General features: G+C 42.1%; 1 protein-coding gene across 3 annotated transcripts in view; it reads left to right on the top strand.

Moving 5' to 3' along the window:
• Positions 1-21697, top strand: part of ZNF318 (zinc finger protein 318) — a 26762-nt gene extending 5065 nt beyond the window's left edge. The window contains exons 3-11 of one of the 3 annotated variants that reach the window (XM_087438623.1): positions 2387-2468; positions 3958-4597; positions 5610-7052; positions 8066-8165; positions 10358-10662; positions 14949-15152; positions 15612-15711; positions 16849-16967; positions 17264-21697. In XM_087438623.1, the coding sequence (XP_087294749.1) occupies positions 2387-2468; positions 3958-4597; positions 5610-7052; positions 8066-8165; positions 10358-10662; positions 14949-15152; positions 15612-15711; positions 16849-16967; positions 17264-20596 (6326 nt within the window). In that variant the 3' untranslated portion in view covers positions 20597-21697. Of the gene's footprint in view, positions 1-2386; positions 2469-3957; positions 4598-5609; positions 7053-8065; positions 8166-10357; positions 10663-14948; positions 15153-15261; positions 15360-15611; positions 15712-16848; positions 16968-17263 lie in introns of those variants that run through there. The other 2 variants (XM_087438622.1, XM_087438624.1) reach the window with 2 other exon arrangements.

Here is a 21697-nt window from a genome sequence, read left to right as displayed (position 1 = left end):
ACTGTCCGTGCAGTGGTGCACATAGCATAGGCAGGTAGGTGGGGGACAGCTGGGCAGGAAGTCTGAGGACCAGTGCTGCTCTTCGGTGGTAATATTTACTTCAAAGCTCCACTGGCTGTTCAATGCAGTGAAGCAAGGCAGGACAGTGCTCTGTCACGTGACACTGAAGCTTCTGAAGATAGGGCTTCAAGGTATGTGACTGTATCACTTAATTGAGGCAACAGCCCTTGCCCTTCTGGCTCCTTCTATTTTGGGAGATGATTGAGTAGGTGTCTGAGTAGATGCTGCATGGTGTGATTCTCTTCCTTCCTCGCTGAGGTTTTGAAGTAACTTTAGCATTTCCTCTTGTTAGGCCTAGGGTGTCACCTCCCCTTTCCATAAGCTTCGTTATGCACGTGTGCTTCAGATAGCTGATAGGCCGTTTTTAAGTTATAAAAATTAAAATTTTCCTCTTAGGGAGTTGGGGGCAGTAATCTTCATTCCAGAATCGTGTGTTTCAGAGAGACAAGTGTATTTTAGAGAAAGTGAGATTAAGGTTCTAAAAGGTGGTACCAGGCCATTGTTTAGACTTTTTGCCCCCCCTGCACTCTTGCTCAGTATGGTTTGTGTGGATAATTACTGTCCACTAAAACCAGGCCATAGGGCTGTTGGCATTCTCAGGATGTCTCCTGACAGTGAGTCTAGTCTTCAGCTAATGAAACAGGCCATTTTCATCCTTGGTATGTAGGTGTTTATTTTTTCCTGAGACCCTGGTATTCTCTCTCTTATCTTGTCGAATCTGTTAAATTTTATATCAGGTTTGGGTTACAGCCAAATTGACAGGATTGTCAGTGCCCTCACCTTGGCAGCTCTGTGTGTAGGACTGTAACTTATTCTGAAAAGTGAACATGAACAGTTTGTTTGAAGACGCTTACAGTGTACAGTTCAGTGATGTTTAGTATATTCACAGAATTGTGCATCCACCACTGTGATCAATTTTAGAACATTTTTATTACCTGCACCCTTAGCGGTTAGTCCCCTGCACCCCCCGCCCTAGCCTATCACTAATATACTTTCTGTCTCTACAGATTTGCCTGTTTTGGACATTTCATATAAATAAAATCATACAACATATGGCCCTTTGTGACTGGCTTCTTTCACTTAGCATAATGTTTTCAAGATTCATTCATGTCATAGCATATAATAGTACTTCATTCGTTTTTTTATTTTATTTATTTATTTATTTATTTTTGTGAGGAAGATCAGCCCTGAGCTAACATCCATGCCAATCCTCCTCTTTTTGCTGAGGAAGACCAAACCTGGGCTAACATCTATTGCCAATCCTCCTCCTTTTTCTCCCCAAAGCCCCAGTAGATAGTTGTACGTCATAGTTGCACATCCTTCTAGTTGCTGTATGTGGGATGCGGCCTCAGCATGGCCGGAGAAGCGGTGCATCGGTGCGCACCCGGTATCCGAACCTGGGCCGCCAGTAGCGGAGCGTGCGCACTTAACCGCTAAGCCACAGGGCTGGCCCCCCTTTTTATTGCTAATAATACTTCATTGTATGTATTTTGTTTATCCATTCATCAGTATGATGAATATTTGGGTTACATTTGGGTTGTTTCCACTTTTTGGCTATTATGAATAATGCTGCTATGAACATTGGTGTACAAACTTTTATGTGGACATATATGTGTTTTTTAACTTGTTTAATGGAATTTGTAAACAAAAAAAGTAGGATAGTACAGTGAGCTCCCATGTACCCATCCCCCACATCCAACAGTCAGTTTTTTGAATAGATATACCTTCTTTTAGAAAAGAGATGGACTTAACTAAAGCTTTCAGAGAGAGTCTGTCACTGGACTATTCTGAGCTACAGGCAGTCGGGGCCCTTTTTAGGGCTCACTTTTACTGCAGCCAGTTCTCTCTCTTGTCCTTTGGGAAACTTAAGGAAGGAGAACAGGAACTTCTAATAAGCAACCTGATTTCTATCTGTATTTATATGATAGCTCATTCTTTTAACTGTTTCTATGCGTTCTTTTGTTGTTTTTTTCCCTCCTTTTGCTGGAGTTGGCAAGTCTGGACTGAGACTTTCTGAGAGCCATCTCATTATTTTTAGCTTCTTGATATTTAGTGCTGGATTAGATCTTGGGTTAATATGTCATTTGGTGGTGACATGTAATAGTTCTAGTGGGGAGCTGAACATGGGAGCACGGATGAACTTGCCACTAGGCATGGAGCTTGTGTTTTTTCCCCTACACTAATATGATCAGAGACTTTGTATGGTAGATGGTGTTTTAGCAACAGAGTGACTCAACTCATGGACATTCTTCCCTGGAAATAGGTGTGTTCATGGCTGACAAACCTACAGTGTAAAATATTTTATTCTGGTTATGATTGATTTCAGAAATCATCCTTAGTTCGTTCCCATTCTTTCCTACTTCGTATTACATTGAGACCTCAAAATTCCACAGATTCTTGGGGAAGAGGTGAGTAACAAGAACCTGGATTCCCTCGGGTGGTGTTCTTTTAGAGGAGGTGATAAAATTTATCCTTGATAGTCTTTTCTAAAGTTATTTATAGCTGTTACCCAGGTCTAAAACTTTGAACAAAGGCTGGGCTGGTGAATAAGAAAAGGCAACTCTTTGATGTTCTGCTAACTTAGTTCCAGAGATAGGAAAACAACTATAAAAAAAAAAAAGTCAGTTCTAGAAATCACAAAAAACAAAAGTAGCCTCTAGAAACTGTAGAAGACACTGGAATGTGAGTTCCATGGAATGGAATGTGAGTGACATGGAAATTTTTCATTCAGATTACTTAAAAGTTGTATGCTTAAAGTGCTAGAGGATCAGAAACTTTACTTTTGAGCAATAGAAGCTCTGTGACCATAGTGCCTCAAAAGGTTAGGACTGTTGTGTCTGGTATAGAGCTCTGAGTTGAAAGGACGGATGTCCCATCCTGTATTTTTACCTTCCTGCCACAAAAGTCCAAGACCTTTTCATTTCTGTGAAATAAAAATATATAGTGAGCCAAACCATCACATACTCTTTCCTGGGCCCAAGATTAGTAGAGTGCTTGTGGATGTCAAGGCATGGCAGGAAAGGGTAACAAAACAGGCTGTGAGGTAGTTTTATGGCTTTTAGTATGTGAACCAGCAAAACAAAGCATTGGAGAACCTTCTGAAACTTACAAGAAAATCATGCCAATTACATAGATCAGTAGATAAAAAAAATTTTTTCCCCACAAGGAAACCCTTTTTTTCCAAATGAAATATTATACAGAAATTTATTAGTGAATAAAGCCGGGCCTGGTATGATTTCAATGAGATGGAAGACCCAGAGCCCTGTGGGCTCTGCTCTCCTAGCACCTCCTTCCTTTAGGTAGCTGCTGAGCATTCTTTGGAATTTCTGTGGAACACAGCTTGAAAATTATTGATCTAGACTGGTGTTTCTCGGATTTTAAAGTACATGCAAATTGCCTAGAGATCTTGTTGAAATGCAGATTCTGATTCAGTAGGCCTAGGTGGAACCTGAGAATCTGCATTTCTAAAAAGTTCCTGGATAATACTGATGCTGATGATTCAGACCACTCTTTTAGTAGCAAAGAGTGAGAATTTAGCTAGTTGGAGTTGTGTAACCCAGGATTCTTGGTAGTCTGGTAGTGGTGTTTTCACATCTCCCAAACCCTAGCACGATACTCTGCATCCCCAAAGTCTAGTAAAAGAGATTAACCTAAAAGTTCCATCTAAATAGATCAGTAATATCTCCCTTTGGTTAGAGGCTGAAGCTGCTTATGTCCCTGGGGAAAGGGAGAGGAAATGTTCCATATACATGCATAGATTTGTTGTTGAACTTCATGATTATTGTCTTTTGTCCTAAACATTCTATAGCTCCCTTGCCAAATGTCAGTCTCTTAGCCTTATCTGGTCTTGCTCTATCCAAATTCATTATATTCAGTGATGCTTGTCTCTTTTCTCAGGGATGACTTGACTGATGATTCTGTCTTCACTCGAAGCTCCCAATGCTCTCGAGGTCTTGAACGATATATTTCCCGGGAGGAGGGGCCTCTCAGTCCCTTCTTGGGACAACTTGATGAGGACTACCGAGCAAGAGAAACTTTCCTCCATCGTTCTGATTATAGTCCCCATATCAGTTGTCATGATGAGCTGTTGCGGGGAACAGAACGGAATAGAGACAAACTGAAAGGCTCCTACTCTTTACGACCTGAGGAAAGGAGCCGGGAGGCCAAACGGCCCCGTTATGATGACACAGAGAAGATACACAGCATGGGAGGTGATCACCCAAGTTTTACATCGGCGACCCGCAACTATCGACAGCGTAGACGGAGCCCGAGCCCTAGGTTTCTGGACCCTGAGTTTCGAGAGCTGGACCTTGCCAGGCGAAAACGAGAGGAAGAGGAGGAGCGAAGTAGGAGCTTGAGTCAGGAGCTGGTAGGAGTTGATGGTGGTGGCACTAGCTGTCCCATCCCTGGATTGTCAGGTGTCCTAACAGCATCGGAGCCAGGATATTCTTTACATCGGCCTGAGGAAGTATCTGTGATGCCCAAGAAGTCAATTCTGAAGAAGCGGATTGAGGTGGACATGGAGCCTTCCATGCAGGTCTCTGCTGCATTTCTTCTAGAGTCTCTTGCTAGTGCCTCTAATATCTTAAAGCCTGGTTACCTTCCTGGGTGCTGTGTCCCTAATGATATCTTTGTAATATATGCTGGACCAACGTTATTATGCCTGTAAGCTGCACGTTCCAGGACTCTCCAAAGGAAACTGTAGGCCTCATAATGCATCAGTAGAGGGCTTCTATTGTCATGTATTAGGCTTTCTAAACAGACATTTTGGAGAGTATTGTAAGTTTTTTCTCTAAATTGGATAGCGTTGTAGGAATCTTTGAATATGAGTTTCTTGGAAATGAAACTTGAAGGGCAAAGGGAGGAGATGATCTGAGGTTTCCTTATCTCTCTTTAGAGAGAAGACAGAATGTAGGAGTGGTAGGACACTAGACCAGAAATCGGGTGATTCTGATTCTGGACCCACCGCTGCTACCAACTTGCTGTGTTAATTTAGACAGGTCACTTCACCATTCTGGGCCTTGATATTTTTTCCTCACTTATGAAAAGATGGTTAGGCATCAGCACTAGTTTTTAGCTGTCCTCTTGGGAGCTAAAGGTTTTTGAAGAAGTGCCTAAGGGCACTTAGGGAATCAAGGGGAGGCTGATCAGTTAGGGTTTCAGAGTTTCCTGATCCCACTTCAACCAAAGCAGCTCCAGTTTTATGTTTTTTTCTTTTGGGGATCCATAGAAAAGATAACAAGTAAGCTAGGACATCTCGAAAGTCCTTTCGCATTCAAATTCTTTGGTAAAGACTACAAGAAGTTTGGGCAAAAGCGAGGATTCAATCCAGTCTACCTTATTTCCTATTTCCCCTTGCTACAGCAGAAACATCTGGAGATATGGGGACCCAAATCTTGAATCTGGCTAAGGATACTCTACCTCCCTTTCATCCGTATTTGTCTTTCCCCTATTAATTCAAGAAGCACGAAGTATTTAAGTATTTATCTCAATTACTAGTTTTCTGAGATTCTGCATAGAGACTGAATTAGTTGTGTTTGTGTTTGCAGCTTGAGAGTTTTTCTAGCAGTACCAGCTCCAGCCAGGATCACCCTCTCTACTCTGGACACCCATCTCTTCCACTAAGTGGTGCTATTGCTGCTTTTGCCTCCGAGATTGAAAACAAGGGGACTATGGTAGAGACCACCCTGAAGGAACCTCAGGGCAACCTCTACCAATGGGGTCCCCTCCCTGGGATACCCAAAGACAACAGTCCTCTCAGAGAGAAGTTTGGAAGTTTTCTGTGCCACAAGGAGAAATTAGATATGAAGGCTGAAGGACCTGAGCGACACACAGACTTCTTGCTGCCTCATGAGAGAGCTAGCCAGGATGGCAGTGGTTTTTCTCGCATTCTGAGCATGTTGGCAGATTCTACCAGTACACAGGAAAAAAGGCGACGTAGCTTCCCTGACATTGAGGATGAGGAGAAATTTCTCTATGGGGATGAAGAAGAGGATTTAAAGGCAGAATCTCCACCAAAGCCTCCTGGGGGCTCTGAGGGTGAAGTTATGAGGCAAAAGGCAAGCTCCCTGCCCTCTTCAGCTCCAGCTGTAAAGCTAGAATCAATAGAAGAGACCAATCCGGAATATGCCAAGATTCATGACTTGCTCAAGACCATAGGGCTGGATATTGGAGTAGCAGAGATTAGTAAACTGGCTGCACGCACACAGGAACGACTTCATGGCAAGAAACCATCACGTTCCTCCGCTGACCGCCGTTCCTCAGTTGACCGGCACTTTTCAGCAGACCGCTGTTCCTCAGTTGAACGCCGTTTCTCAGCTGATCGGCGCTCCTCAGATCCTCATCGACTAGAGAGCAGGGAGGCACATCATAGCAATACCCATTCCCCAGAGGTGTCCCATCCACACCCAGTCTCCCCTGTGGATCCTTACCTGCTCACAAAAAATAGCCCCCCATTCCTAAAGTCTGACCATCCAATGGGTCATATTGCAGGACCAGAGGTGGTTGGCAGTGGGTTTCAGTCATCTGTTGCAGTCAGGTGCATGTTGCCGTCAGCCCCATCTGCCCCAATTAGACTTCCACACCCTGCGTCTCTATCTCAGTTTCATATGCCAAGGACCTCTCAGTTTGCTGCAGCTCGGATACCTCCAAACTACCAGGGACCTGCCATTCCCCCTGCTTCCTTTGATGCCTATAGGCACTACATGGCATATGCAGCCTCAAGGTGGCCCATGTACCCCGCCTCTCAACCAGCAAACCACCCTCTACCTGAACCACACAGGGTAATGCCAGTTACCAAACAAGCTACTCGTAGCCGTCCGAACCTACGTGTGATCCCCACTGTGACTCCTGATGAGCCCAAGCAGGATGAGTCCGTGCTAGGCTCAATCCCTACTGCCCAAGTGCCTGTCCAGATGTCCATCCCATCACTCATAAGATATAATCCAGAGAAGATCTCTGATGAGAAGAACCGTGCTTCCCAGAAGCAGAAGGTAAATATTAGCTTTAGGCATCCTGTGCCTGAGACTTCTTTTTCAACATAAATTTGTATTTGTCTTTTAGGGGGAGCTGAAAATTTGTAAGGCCTTTAAGTTCTTTGGAGGCTGCTGTCATCACCCTAAGTAAATTATAAACCCGTTCTGTTTTTCTCACGTGTTTTCTCGGAATAAACTAAAGTCTGGCCCTAGGTCCCACTGTGATAGTTAGACTCCTTTTTTAAGTTTATTTCTCTATCCGAATTATCGGCCTTAGAACACTATAGATAGGAGCTGGGAGCCTTGAAGCCTTCACCAAAATTGGGTTGGGTGAAGGAGAATCAGTAAATCTATGTTTCACCCCAGTGAGTTTTGGATTCTTTTCCTGTAGTGATTATGGGGGTAAAAGCTAATAACTTTGCCTTTACTTTCCTTTTAAGAACCTAGCACTTAAGTCAGGGCTGTTAATAACACAGCTTTTTCAAACTAGACCATTATAGATGGGCCATGTTTGTTTTTTCCATTAGGTGGTAGTAATGCAGTTGAGAGATTCATGAGCTTTAGGGCATATATACCTGGACTTTAAATCCTTTTACTATATGACCTTGAATATGTTACTTAATCTTTCACAGCCTCAGTTTTCTTACTATAAAACAGATAATGTCATGAGGATTAAATAAGATAACATATGTAATGTAACTAACACGGTGCCTCACCCATAACACTTATTAGTTCCCTTCTTGATGGTTCCCTTTGGGCTCAGAGCCACTATCTGATAGTTGCTGTCAGTAGTTGTAGGTTAACATTAATGCTTCCTGCAGAAAAATAATACTTTTTGGGCAATGTAGCTCTGAAAAGGATAATTCTGTTCTGAAACTTGGATCAGAATGAGATACCACCTTCACTCTCAAGTCAGAGCCTCTGTGTACAGGCATTTGGATCCTTGCATTCAGATATTATCTAGCATGAGGGCAATAGAAAAGGGAGGATGTTGGAGGCTGAAGGACTCTCTTACCATTTTGTACTTGCAGGTTATTGAAGAGATGGAAAAACTCAAGAGTGACCGGGAAGCTCGCCAAAAGAAGATGTATTATCTCAGGACCGAGTTGGAGCGACTTCATAAACAACAAGGTATCAGACACTTCTTTGTGTGACTGCCTTTTTCTAGTAATTTGAATAGGAGACCTGAATGGAGAGCTTTTGGGACTCGCACACGTTCAGGTACCTGAAGCCTCACCTTTTAGATTTTTTTTTACATAATTAGATTTGCAGAAAAGTTGCAATAATAGTGTAAAGAATTCTCAGATATTCTCCAGTTATTAGCATTTTACTCTATTTGCTCTATCCTTTTTTCTCTCTCAATTCATATGTGTGTGTGTGTGTGTGTGTGTAATTTTTCCTGAACTCTTTAAGAGTAAGTTATAGATATGATGCTGCTTTACTTCAGGTACTTCAGTGTGTGTCTTCTAACAACAAAGAATTCACTTGCATAACCATAGTACATTTATCAAAATTGGGAAACTAACAGTAATGTAATACTAGTCTACCACCTTATTCATATTTCACCAGTTGTGCCAATGTCCTGAAGCAAAAGAAAATGCAAGATTATGTATTGCATTGAATTGTTATGTCCTTTTAGTCTCTCTTAATCTGTAACAGTTCCTAAATCTTTGTATTCCATGACATTGGCATTTTAGAAGAGAAGTCACATATTTTGTGGAATGTCTTTTAATTTTGGTTTGTCTGATGTTTCCTTATGATTAAATTCAGGTTATGCATTTTTGGCAGGAAGATCACAGAAGTGATGCTGAGTTCATATCAGGTGTTGATTTGTCCCATTACTGGTGATGTCAACTTTGATCATTTGATTAAGGTGGTGTCTGCTGAGTTTCTCCACTGTAAAGTTTCTATTGTACCCTTTTTAATAAATAAGTATCTTATAGGGGAAATACTTTGAGACTATGTAAATATTCAGTGACTCCTCAAACTTCCACCCACTAATTTTAGCATTCATTGATTATTCTTGCCTGAATCAGTTATTATTATGATGGTTGTTAAATAGTGGTTTTCTGATTTCATTATTCCTTCTAACTTTATTAATCGGCTTTCTACTGTAAGGAAGAGCTTCCTAGTCACCTCTCCTTCCCCATGTATTTATTCACTTTTATCAGTGTGAACTCATGGATTCTTCATTCAATAGGTTACAATATTTTACTGTCATTATCTATTTTCATGCTCAAATTGCCCTAGATTTGGCCAGTGGGAGCCCCTTTAAGTTGACTCCTGTGTCCCTTTGATATGTCCCTATCATTTTTTGAGTACTTACTTACTTTTTGGCACAAAAAGATATTCCCTGATGCCTCTTTTGATTCCATCTATTCATCTATGCTTTTAGGAATTCACATACACACTGAGGAAAGAACATAACAAGGCTTCTAAATACTACAGCTTGGAGATAGCATGGAAGAACAGAGTGGGAGAAGATACAATTTCTTCTGTTTGGGTTTGGACTGTGTAGGGATTAGAAACTTAGTTATTAGTCCTGTGAGGATTAATTCATAAAGACCTGCAGTTTAGAATATGAGATAACATTAGGTGAGGCTGAGGTAAAAACCTAAAACTCAATGTAGCTGTTGGTGAGGAAGGGTCCTTAGGGGGCTGGCCAGGTGACGCAAGCAGTTAAGTGCTTGCACTCCACTGTGGCAGCCTGGGGTTCACCAGGTTCGGATCCCGGGCGCGCACCGATGCACCGCCAGGTTTGGATCCCGGGCGCGCACTGACGCACCACTTGTCGAGCCACGCTGTAGTGGTGTCCCATATAAAGTAGAGGAAGGTGGGCTTGGATGTTAGCCCAGGGCCAATCTTCCTCAGCAAAAAGAGGAGGATTGGCATCAGATGTTAGCTCAGGGCTGATCTTCCTCACCAAAAAAAAAAAAAAAAAAAAAGGGTCCTTAAATCAGATAAAGTCAAATATGTAACTGAATGTTTTTTGCCCTCTGAATAATAATTTGGTTCTCTGAAGAGGACAGCTACTGGATTCATAGTTAGGACATTTATTAACCTTTTTGGAGGACACATGCACACAAACTTGCATATACCATTTTGGGGATTCATGGAGCCCCTGAAGCCTGTCCATAGATCCTTAGCTGATAACCGCTACATAAGAGATAATGTAATCACTCATCGTTTACCTCCATAGAAGCTTCACCTAAACCAGCCCAGGTGGAAGGGAGTTTCACTTGCTTTTAGAAAGTTTTTTGGGATAAGATTTTGTGACCATAAAGTCTTGAGAGATTACTATTTATGACTTACTACTTACTCAGGGGAAATGCTGCGCAAGAAACGAAGGGAGAAGGATGGCCACAAAGACCCACTCCTGGTGGAGGTGAGTCGGCTTCAGGATAACATTATGAAGGACATGGCAGAACTTCAACAAGAAACAGAAGAGGCAGAAAAGAAGCAATCTGAACTGGACAAAGTGGCTCAGATCTTGGGAATTAACATTTTAGATAAATCCCAGAAGTCTTCAAATGACAGTAAAGAGCCTACAGAGAAGCCTGGGAAAGCAGAAAAATCTAAAAGCCCAGAAAAAGTGTCATCATGCTCAAACTCCTCTTCCAACAGCAAGGTAACAACTCAACTTTTCGATTTCTATTATATGTTTTATTTCCATGGACTCCTAAAGAAACTTTCTAACTAACCATTTTCTTAGCTTTCTTTTCCAACCTGTTCTTACTCTTGTTAGAGCTATTTTTGTAAAGCATAGATCAGATCATGGTACTCTTCAGAATTTTAGCAGTTCCCCATTACCCACAAAGTAGGATTCCAGATCCTCAGCATTCAGGGCCCTCCCTGTTCTTGTTCTAGCCTTTACTCCTTAACCCACTCCAGTCTGGCTTCTAATCGTCTCATAACTTGTTTGTACCATTTTATGGGTTCATGTTTGGCAACAAGGTCACCACATGTACAGCCAGTGAATACATTTCAGTTTTCAAATCAGTATTTGATACAGGGAACCACTCTCTCCTAAAAAGCCTTTCTTCCTTTGGCTTCTCTCACACTTGTTTTCCTCCTAGAATGCTGGCTGCTGCTGCTTAATCTCCTTTGCTGCCTATTGTCTTGTACCTTATCTTTAAATATTTCAGTTCTTTAGAATTCAGTCCTAGCCCAGTTCTCTAGAATTCTGCTTTCTCCCTAGGTCATTTCATCCAGTTCTACGCTGAAATACCATGCTGACAACTTCCAGTTTTATATTCTAGCTCAGATGATTCTTCTGAGGTCCATACCTGAGTGTCCAACAGACTACTCACCATTTCCACTTCGTTGTCTCATAGACACCTCAAAAATGACATATCTTGAGCTAAATTAATGATTATGCTCAACCTCCCTCTAACATTTTCTTCCTCTGATGTTACCCATCTCAATTAATGACACCACTGTCCAACAGTTTTCATGCCAATAACCTGAAAAGCATTCCTAGTGCTTCCCTCTCCCTAACTGCTCCATACCAAATCAGTTACCGATTCTGTCACTTCTCTCTCCAAAGTAAATCTCAGTTCCGTGCGCCTCACCATCTCCATTGCCTTTCAAATTCAAGCCACCTTCAATTCTTACTTGTACTGCTACTGTCTTAATCCTTTCTCAAATACAGCCAGTGGTCACAACACTCCCTTAACTACCTCTTCAGCCTCATTTCATGTCTCTTTTCACCCTTGGTCACTATAATTTCATTACTGGCCTTTTTATTCCTCAAATGTATCATCCCCTCTAACGTCTTTGCATCTTCTCTTCCCTCTCGTTACATGCAAAACCCATTCTTTCCTTATCTCCTCTTCTAACTAACTCATATTCATCCTTCAGATCCATAGCTTAAACTATTAAACTATTAATCAAGGACTCCCTTCCTTGATTTCCAGACCGTTAAATTGCCTGATATACACTCTCATAATACCTTGTAATTTTCCTTCTTAGCATTTATCACAGTTGTAATTATATAATTACGTGTGTTCTCCTAATTAGATTTTAAGGTTCAAGGGATCAGGGACCATATCTGTCTCATTCTTCAATATAGTCCCCAGTACATAGTTCAGTGCCTGGCACATAGTAAGTGAGTAGTGCCCAAGAAATATTACACTACAGCTTACACTCCTACCACCTCAGAATGCTTGCACTGTTCCATATGTGCAGTATGCTGTTATCCCTTTCTTTTTCTTTTTTTTTTTTTTGTGAAGAAGATCAGCCCTGAGCTAACATCCATGCCAATCCTTCTCCTTTTGCTGACGAAGACTGGCTCTGAGCTAACATCTATTGCCAGTCCTCCTCCTTTCTTTCCCCAAAGCCCCAGTAGATAGTTGTATGTCATAGTTGCACATCCTTCTAGTTGCTGTATGTGGGATATCGCCTCAGCGTGGCTGGAGAAGCAGTGCGTCGGTGTGCGCCCGGGATCAGAACCCGGGCTGCCAGTAGCGGAGCGTGCGCACTTAACCACGGGGCCGGCCCATGTTATCCCTTTCTAATTTTGCATTAATAATCCTCTTAGCCTGGAATAATCTTTCTCCCAATCCTACTCATCCACAAAGGCCTGACTTGAATACCATCTCCTCCATGAAGAATTCCTCCCAGATTTAGTCAGCCCTTCTGTAGCACTCCCATAATAATGTTACTTTGTTTCTTTGTAAGATTTATTTCATTGTCTTGTTTAAAACATGATTAAAATCATGGTCTGTCTTCTGCCTGTCTCTTCCACTAAATGAGAACTTCTTGAGAATAAAACTTATTTACCTTTGTGTTTCCCACGGCATCCAGTACGTCTAGGACATAGTAGATGATCAATTAATGTTGGGGGCTAGAGAAGAGGATATTCTGTATTCTCTGTCAACCAAGCTCTAATTTTTCCATGTCTTCCTGGGAGAGTTCTCTCTCTCAACCAGGTAGGACTATACTATTATTATACCAGGGTCATTGAGTTCAGGGCCTTAGATGGGAGAAGAGCTTGAAAGTTCTGGCCTTTTGTAGTTGACTTATATATTGTTTGGGGTTCCATGATAATCCATCATCTTGATTTGAGTGAGTCTTCATGTTCTCTGAAGCTAACAAGGATGTGTTGCAATTCAGTTTTCATTTCAGCAGTAAGGAATGTTGTGCCTGCAACCTTTCTTTCCTCCCTATCCTTGGTATTTCTTCTTTCTTTGTCTCTCTTTAAAATGCATAGTTGGTTTGAAATTTTCTTTCTCTTTCTGTTCCTTTCATAAAAATAAACACACACACAATTCCATCCATCTTGAGACAACTATTATTAATACTTTGGTGTATATTATTCCAAATACTCTTCTTCTGTTGATTAATTCGTTTAATAAATATTGATCTCCAAGAAAGTGCCAGGCACCATTCTAGATGTAGGAAGTACAGCAGGGAACTATATAAATAAGTCCTTATTCTTACAAAATAGGAGAAGATAAACGATAAAGTACAGGTTATATAATGACAAATGCCTAAAAAAAGAAAACAGGGTAAGGGATATAGAGTAGTTAGGGAAAGTCTTTTGGATAAGGTGACATTTGACATTCTATGCCTATTTATATATCTTTATTGATTATTCAAATGTATTTTGTTGCTTACTTTTCTCAGTATGTCATGAACGTATTTCCATGTCAATAAATATACTTTTATAATATAATTTTTAACGATCTTATTTTTTTGTTGTTATGGATACCAAAATTTATTCGACCAATCAAATCACCTTGTTTGACATAATAATTTCCTTAGGATAAGTGTCAAGGAGTGGAATTGCTGGGTCAAAGTGTATAAAGAATTTTGAGGTATGTAATATGTATTTTTAGGTTATCTTCCAGAAAGATAGTACCAGTTAATATTCATTAACAGTGTATGCACGTGCCCATCCTTTACTGCTGGATGTGGTCTCTTTAGTGACTCTTGAAGAGGACTCTGTTAGGGAAAGGTTATCTTTGAAGTCCTAATTGTTTCCCTTTCTCCATCCTGTCTTCCTCTCCTGCCAATATTCCAGGTGCCCAGTTCCCTGATCTTGTCTACTGTAGAACCTCATTCATACTTACCCTCTCTGTGTTCCAAAATTATCTTTTTTCTGTGCCTCACTCCCCAGCATTAACCAAAATTCTCATTTCCTACATACCTTGTTCCCAGCTTGCTGACAAGCGAATTCATATTAAAGTATTTATTATTGATAACTTAATGTTGGGGAGTTGATATATTTTAAAAGAAAATTCATGTTAACTTGAAGGTGTTAAATTCTAGTGGTAGTATTTTAAGCAGTTAGAAATATTTTACCCCGATTCCTTTAAGTCATCCCACATGGATGACTGTCTCCTTTATCTGTGCACAACACCAGCCCTGCTCTCCACTTTTCCATAGCAGGATGAGTCTGTGATAAGTGAGTTCACATCATCTCGGTATTTGCTTAACCTGTCAATTACCTTTTCCATTTTGGTTTTTCTTCCCTCCCTAGTTGTCAATATGATTTTTAAATTTAACTAATGTATTTAGTTGCATAGGTAACACATTCAACAGCTATTAGTGTACAATATACAGTAAAAAGACTCCTATCCATTCTTGTTCTCTCCTTCCCCTCCCCAGAGGCAGCCAGTGTTTCCATAATCCTGAGTGTTCTTCTAGCTATCGTAGAATAGATAAGTAAATATATTGCTGTTACGATTTATTCTCCATGATGGGATAGCACTGTGGAGTCTAATTAGTTCTGTTTGAGCCTTGCAGACAGATTTCTTACAGGATTTTCCCCAGTTTGTGCAGCTTTAGGCACTAGAAATATGGGCATGTGGCTCTATTTCTATTATTACAGTAGGCTACTTGCTTTTTCTGAGAGAAGACAGATCTAGATTGCCTTGAATTTCTTCTAAGTGCAAGTTTTCTCCCCTCTAGGAATCAAAGGTAAACAATGAGAATTCCCGTACTAAGAGCCCCAAGCCTGCTGAGAGCCCCCAGTCAGCTGCTAAGCAATCTGATCAGCCCATTGCTGCCTATGAGTATTATGATGCTGGCAATCACTGGTGCAAGGACTGCAACACCATCTGTGGGACCATGTTTGACTTCTTCACCCATATGCACAATAAGAAGCACACACAGGTAGGTATCCTGCCCTCTGTTATTTCCACTCTCGCCCTCCTTCCCCTCAAAGTTCTGTACTCCCATCTGCGTTACAAAGCTGGAAAATGAAACATTCTCATATGGGCAGGAGCCCCAATCTGAAGAGCCAAGAGATACCAACAAAGGAGACACCATCCCCAGGGCTCAGTCCAGGGGACCTACCTGTAACTAAACACCATGACAAGTGTAAGTGAGGCTTCTGCCTCTTTTGATTCCTTGAGTACCTGATAATTTGTTTCATTTTATCCATTGCTAGTACTTGTTCTAACATGTGTTTACCTTTTCCGCAGGTGAATTCCGTTTAAACAGTTGGCAGAGTGGGTGGGGGTGGGTAGCTGGGGGCTTCTGGTCCCCCCAGGTATGGGGGAAAAAAGAGAGAAAAGTGGGTCATTGAGTTTTTAGTGCTGTTGTGTGAGCGCCTCTGCCTCTTGCAAATAGACACTGGATCCCTACAACAGACCTTGGGCTTCAAAGACCCAGAGTGAGGCCAAGCAAGATGCTGTAAAGCGCACTGACAAGATAACTGTTCCTGCAAAAGGTATGTTTCCTCCCTGCCTCCTTTGTGGTTTCCTTACATTCATCCAAGGAAGAGGTGTCCCCAAACTAAGGTGCTAGGAAGCAGAATAGGGTGAGACATAACTATCCTTTTAAAAAGCTATAAGATTGCCTTCTATGTGCAGAGCAGTATACTAGGTCATGAAGAAATAGAGAGATCTACAAGACAAGAATGATCTCTACCCATATGGCCAAAAATCTAACAGATGTTAGACATATACATACCACTTTAAAATATAACTTTCTTTGTCACGGGTTTATGCACCAAAACCTTATGTATTTGAAATCTAGGTAAAAAAAGAACAGTAAGAGGTATGGTAATTTAACTGCCTTTTCAACTAAGAACTATAAAATATTTTTGAATAGTTGTTATTAAGAGGTAAGTTGAGAAGTAGAAAGTTTCTTTGTTTTTAAACTTCTCAATTTCTTACCTTCTGTCTTTATTTATTTGGTGAGGAAGATCAGCCCTGAGCTAACATCCATGCCAATCCTCCTCTTTTTGCTGAGGAAGACTGGCCCTGGGCTAACATCTGTGCCCATCTTCCTCCACTTTATATGGGATGCTGCCACAGCATGGCCTGACAAGCGGTGCATCGGTGCGTGCCCGGGATCCGAACCCGGGCCGCCAGCAGCAGAGCGCACGCACTTAACCGCTATGCCACGGGGCTGGCCCCTAAATTTCTTACCTTCTTATGTAGCCAATGCTTCTAAATTCTTTAGGTCTGTAGAAGATAGATTCTCCAGTAATTAATAACATGAGAGATCCTCAGACAAATGGTACTGAGCTGTTTGGGAGTGTAGTTTTTAAATCTCCTAAGATGTTTAGTGCTAGTTGGAGTTTGAGGAGAACCAGCAACAAAAATGAGTCTGGCACAGGAAGCTCCTGAATTAACCAGTTAGTGTTCCCAAGAGGTAGAAGGGATAAAGGTTCTGAGTTCAAGCTTTAAGTTGGGAAGACTGTGCCATTGGGATTCATCTAAATACTACTTTGACTTGAAAGTGGGTAAGGTCCTCTAAACCATTAACCATTTTACTGCAAAGGGGAAGTGGGATTTCCTTTGGTTGCTGTCATACTAGGTGGAAATGACTTATTTTCTTGACTTTGTTCTACTTCTTCCAGGCTCTGAGTTTCTGATTCCCATCACTGGATATTACTGCCAGCTCTGTGAGGAATTTTTGGGGGATCCAATTTCTGGAGAGCAACATGTGAAGGGTCACCAGCACAATGAGAAATATAAGGTTGGTCTTAGTAGTAGCCTGTGGAATTTCCCACTTTTTGCAGTAATCCTTTTGACTTTGTCAAACAACTTCAGAGCCAGAAAAAGTCATTAACACTTCAAATTCCATATAATCACTAGGAAATTCTCCTCAATCCTAGTGAGAAATGCTGACTAGCATCCTTGAGGAAGGATATATCCTTGAGGAAGATGACTCTAGGAATTTCTACTACATGAATTCTAACAGTGGCAGGGCCAAGATTTTCTCTCTTTTAGTATTTTGACCAGTTGTTTAGCCTTTATCTTTTCTCTTCCCAGAAATATGTGGTTGAAAACCCATTGTATGAGGAGCGGCGAAATCTGGACCGCCAAGCTGGCTTGGCAGTGGTCCTAGAGACAGAACGGCGACGGCAGAGTGAGCTAAAGCGCAAACTTAGTGAGAAACCAAAAGAAGAGAAGAAAGAAAAAAAGACAAAGATGATGAAAGAAGTAAAGGAGGATGACAAGGCCTCTGAGGAATTAGACAACCAACTCTCTGAGGGTGGGAACTCCCCTGAAAAGGCTGAAAATAAAAGGAAGGCTAGCATCAAGCTCCAATTAAAAGAAGAGGTAAAGAAAGAATCACCAGCATCTTCCTCTTTTGGGAAATTCAGCTGGAAGAAGCCAGAAAAAGAGGAAGAAAAAAGTTCAGTGGCCCCAAGTATTCCCAAGGAAGAGATTGTGGAAAGCAGTAAGGACAAAGAGGATGGCAAAGCTGAAGCTGGGAAGGCAAAGCCCATCAAAATCAAGCTCTCTGGGAAAACTGTTGTTGCACATACTAGCCCATGGATGCCTGTTGTGACAACTTCAACCCAGACCAAGATCCGACCCAACCTGCCTATCCCATCCACAGTACTCCGTAAGTCAGGTTCAGCCACAGTGAGCAAACCAGCTCCTCTTAACACCTTTCTATCTATCAAGTCCTCTGGAACCACTGCTAAGCCTCTGCCAGTGGTTAAAGAGTCTTCAGCTGATCTCCTCCTGCCTCCTGACATCATCTCCAAAGCATTTGGAGGGGAAGAGGTGATTCTGAAAGGGTCTCCAGAGGAAAAAATGGTGCTGGCTGAAAAGAATGAGCCATCCCATATACCTGAACAAATGCTACCACCGCCTCCTCCACCCCCTCTGCCACCCCCTCCACCGCCCCCAGTTATACCTCATCCAGCTGCCCCATCTCCTGCTCAAGCAAATGCTGTCTTGGCTCCAGTAAAACCAAACCTGACTGTATCTCATACTCTCAGCCCTGGTTTCCTGGGTCCTAACATTTTGAACCCAGTGTTGCCGGTAGCCATCATGGCCTCAGCACAGCCAGCTGCCCTTCCTTCTGATGAGACGGCTCCTGGGGTGAGTGAGAGTGACCGGGACCAGACCCTATTCTCTGTGTTAGTACGTCCTCCACCTCCCCTCTCAAGTGTGTTCAGTGAACAAGCCAAAAAACTGGAAAAGCGAAATTCATGCTTAGCTACAGCCAATGCTAAGGACCTGTATGACATATTCTACAGTAGTGGTGGAAAGGGGGCGCCTGAAACTAAGCTAAGTGGTGGTCCATTGGCCAATGGGGAAAATAACAACCTCTCTAAAGCCGAAAGTTCAGACATCTCTTCCACTTCTGCTTTGAACAGCAGTGCATCCCAAGAGGACTTGCCTCCAGATAGAAGTTTGGTCTCTGCTCCTTTAGTCAGCAATGCTGAAAAGCCCATTGCAAAACCTCTGGTGTCCCTAGGGAAGTGGTCAGTTGTAGAACACATAGACTCAAAAAGCAGAGGCAACAGTTATGGCTTCCTGCAGCCTCTAACAAGGTTGTGCCAAAGCAGGCCTTATGAAACTGTTACCCCAAAGACAGACACTTTGGCCATGTGGACTTCTAGCTCCTTCCAGAGTGACCCTAATAGGGATATATCTCCAGAGAGAAAAAGTGAACTTGACCTGGGAGAGCCGGGGCCACCAGGTGTAGAGCCAGCCCCTCAGCCCTCAGATATACATTGTCATACCATGGAATCTCAGAAGTTGGTCGAAACTCACATCACGGAATCTGGTAACCAGGTTGAAGAAAGCCAAGAGCGCCACCAGTCTAAGGATTGTGGAGAAAGTGAGGTAGAGACAAACACTGAACTAAGAGAAAGGGGAGCACAGCTCTCTGAGAGGATGATAGAAGAGGGAACAGGTATCAAGGTTGGGCTCAGTAGCATAGAGGATTCTAATTTCACCCATGGGAACAGATACATGTGGGAGAGAGAAGTAGAACAGCCCAAGTTGCAAATGACTGACAAAATGGCTGAACAGTCTAAGCAATTGATGACAGGAAGTGAAACTCAGAGTAAAGTAGTGATCGAATTGAGTGCAGAGGCTCTCTCTTCCACAAAGGCAAAAATAGGCTCATTTCCGGCAGAAGTTAGGTCTTTACTCCAGAACCCACAAGATACACCTGTGAAAATTTCTACCCCAGAATTGCTGCTTCAGTCCCCAGCCAGATCAGATATGTATTTAAAAGATAGTGCACAGGAGCAAGGAGTTCCAACTGGTAGAGAAGAGTGGCTAGAAAATTCAGCTCCAGAATCAGCTTCCAGAACTTCTAGATACAGAAGCCTCAAACTCAAGAGAGAAAGATCAAAAGACTTTCAGGGTAAAATGATCTGTGAACTGGCTATTGATGAGAATGAGAAGAAGCCAGAGACCTGTGAGACCCCAGAGAAACTAGAAGCAGAAGCCCTGGAGCTACAAGATGTCCATCCAGAATTAACAGTGACAATAGAAAGCAAGGCCTTAGAAGACTTTGAAGTTACAGACGTAAAAGTAGAAGAGCTTGCTGCCCTGGGGAACCTGGGGGTTATGGGTGTTGATTTCTGCAATACTCTAGTGGACCCAGCACATAGATCCCCAACTGCCCTGTCTCAGAAAGTGTGTGAAGAAAATTCTCTGTCACCTATAGCATGCAATTCCTCCACTCTCACTAACTTGGAACCAATTGCATCCTTTTCTGAGTTTCCATTAGAGTCTCCCAAAACCCTGGTGCTTAACTTGGGAGCAGAGGGTGAACAAAACTCGTCTAATCCCAGAAGTGGGAGAATCACTCCTAACATTTTGAAAACTGGACTTCCTATAGAAAATGTTGACCTTGGCTTGGGGAGCCCAGAGGGAACACACCAGGCCCTTGACCTGTTAGCAGGAGGAATGATGCCTGAGGAAGTAGAAGAAACTTCTCCATTAGAGAAACAAGATTCACTCAGATTGGAATTGGACACAGTTAACCCTGCAGGCCTTGGACCATCTCATTGCCTTCCAGACCTTGTTGATTTTGTCACACGGACCTCTGGAGTTCAAAAAGAAAAGTTATATTCTCCTCTCCCTGAGCCAGGTGACCCTCCTGGGCATAGTTCCCTGGAGGTGGGACCACTACAGCTAGAAATACTGAATGCATCCATCACAGAGGTAGCAGTTCCTCAAGTAGATGAGGACAATGACAACCCTCTGAATTTGGTAAAATCTCTGGCTTCAGGGTCCCCTACAAGGGAGCAGGCCGTTGGAGGCAGTGTGGTCCCTCAGGAAATATCTGCACAGGAAGCTGTAGTTGATGCCATCCAGGACCACACACAAGCCAGTGTTGGTGATTAAGAGTATACATCCAGAGCTACTTGTGGATGAATCAAATTGGCTTCTAGAAATCAGGTGCCCAGATGATCCAGGACTAATGGCTGTCTCATCTGGAACCTATACCAAGAGATGCAGTCAGCATCTTTACAGTAAATGTTCATGGAAGCTAAAAAATTTACCTCCTTTCCTTTTTTCCTTTCTCCTTAAGATACCAGACAAATCAATCATAACTTCTATACATATCTGTAAAAAGTATTTTCTGTTAATTTTTTTTTTTTGCGAATTTATTTTCTCCTACTTTGTTATTAAAATCATATGTCTATCTGGCTCACCACGTAGTGTGCTTTGATTGTATCTTGGCTTTGACTCTGCCATTTCTGGAATGTGGGGGAGGAGGGAGATGGAGAGTTGACTTCTCCAATTGCTATGTTGTATTCCCACCTAATTTCCTGGGCAGCTGATGAATCTCTGGGAGAGACACCAGAAAACCTGCTAAAATGGAAAACTACTAATGAAGGAATGATTGTTCATCTCTTAGGCTTCCATTTGGATGGGCCTGCCTTAACATTGTTTGAAATGCAGCGTGAGTAGCTCTTTTGTTTACTGTTTACTTCCTTGTGGCATGTCAACCCCCATACTTCCCTCATTGTGTTGCCTCAGCTTGAGATGGTCCTGCTAACCCACAAACCTGTTTGGAAATGGCCTCAGTAAACATGGAAGAAAATCTAGCAGGCTCACTTTGGGAAGACGACAAATCGGTAAGGCTTATTCATGGCTCAATGCCAGGAGCAGATATGTTTTTTGGGTCACTTTTATTTTTGAAGTGGCCTTTGTTCATTGTATTGTGATCCAGTAACACTTTGTGTTAAATTGTTTAGCAGCTGTTTCTGTTCAGAAGAGGTAGATGATCTGAAACTTGTTTTGGGATTGGACTCATTGTCTGTTCCACAACCCATATGTATTCCTTCCTCTACCTCTCCCTTTCCCAAGTTATTTCCACTATAGTGTGATGTTTTGGGTTGTACATTTTGTTCAAAAGATTAAAGAATTAATGAGTTGGCTTGGACAAGTTTAACTTTATTTTTAATATGTTAATTACTTGGAATAAATGCATTAATCTCA

This window comes from Ceratotherium simum, chromosome 13 (genome assembly GCF_057802395.1).
Source record: "Ceratotherium simum simum isolate JZ-2026a chromosome 13, ASM5780239v1, whole genome shotgun sequence".
In the NCBI taxonomy this organism is placed as follows: Eukaryota; Metazoa; Chordata; class Mammalia; order Perissodactyla; family Rhinocerotidae; genus Ceratotherium; species Ceratotherium simum.
The sequence above is the reverse complement of the archived record's forward strand: the minus strand, read 5'-3'. Positions and strand labels throughout refer to the sequence as shown.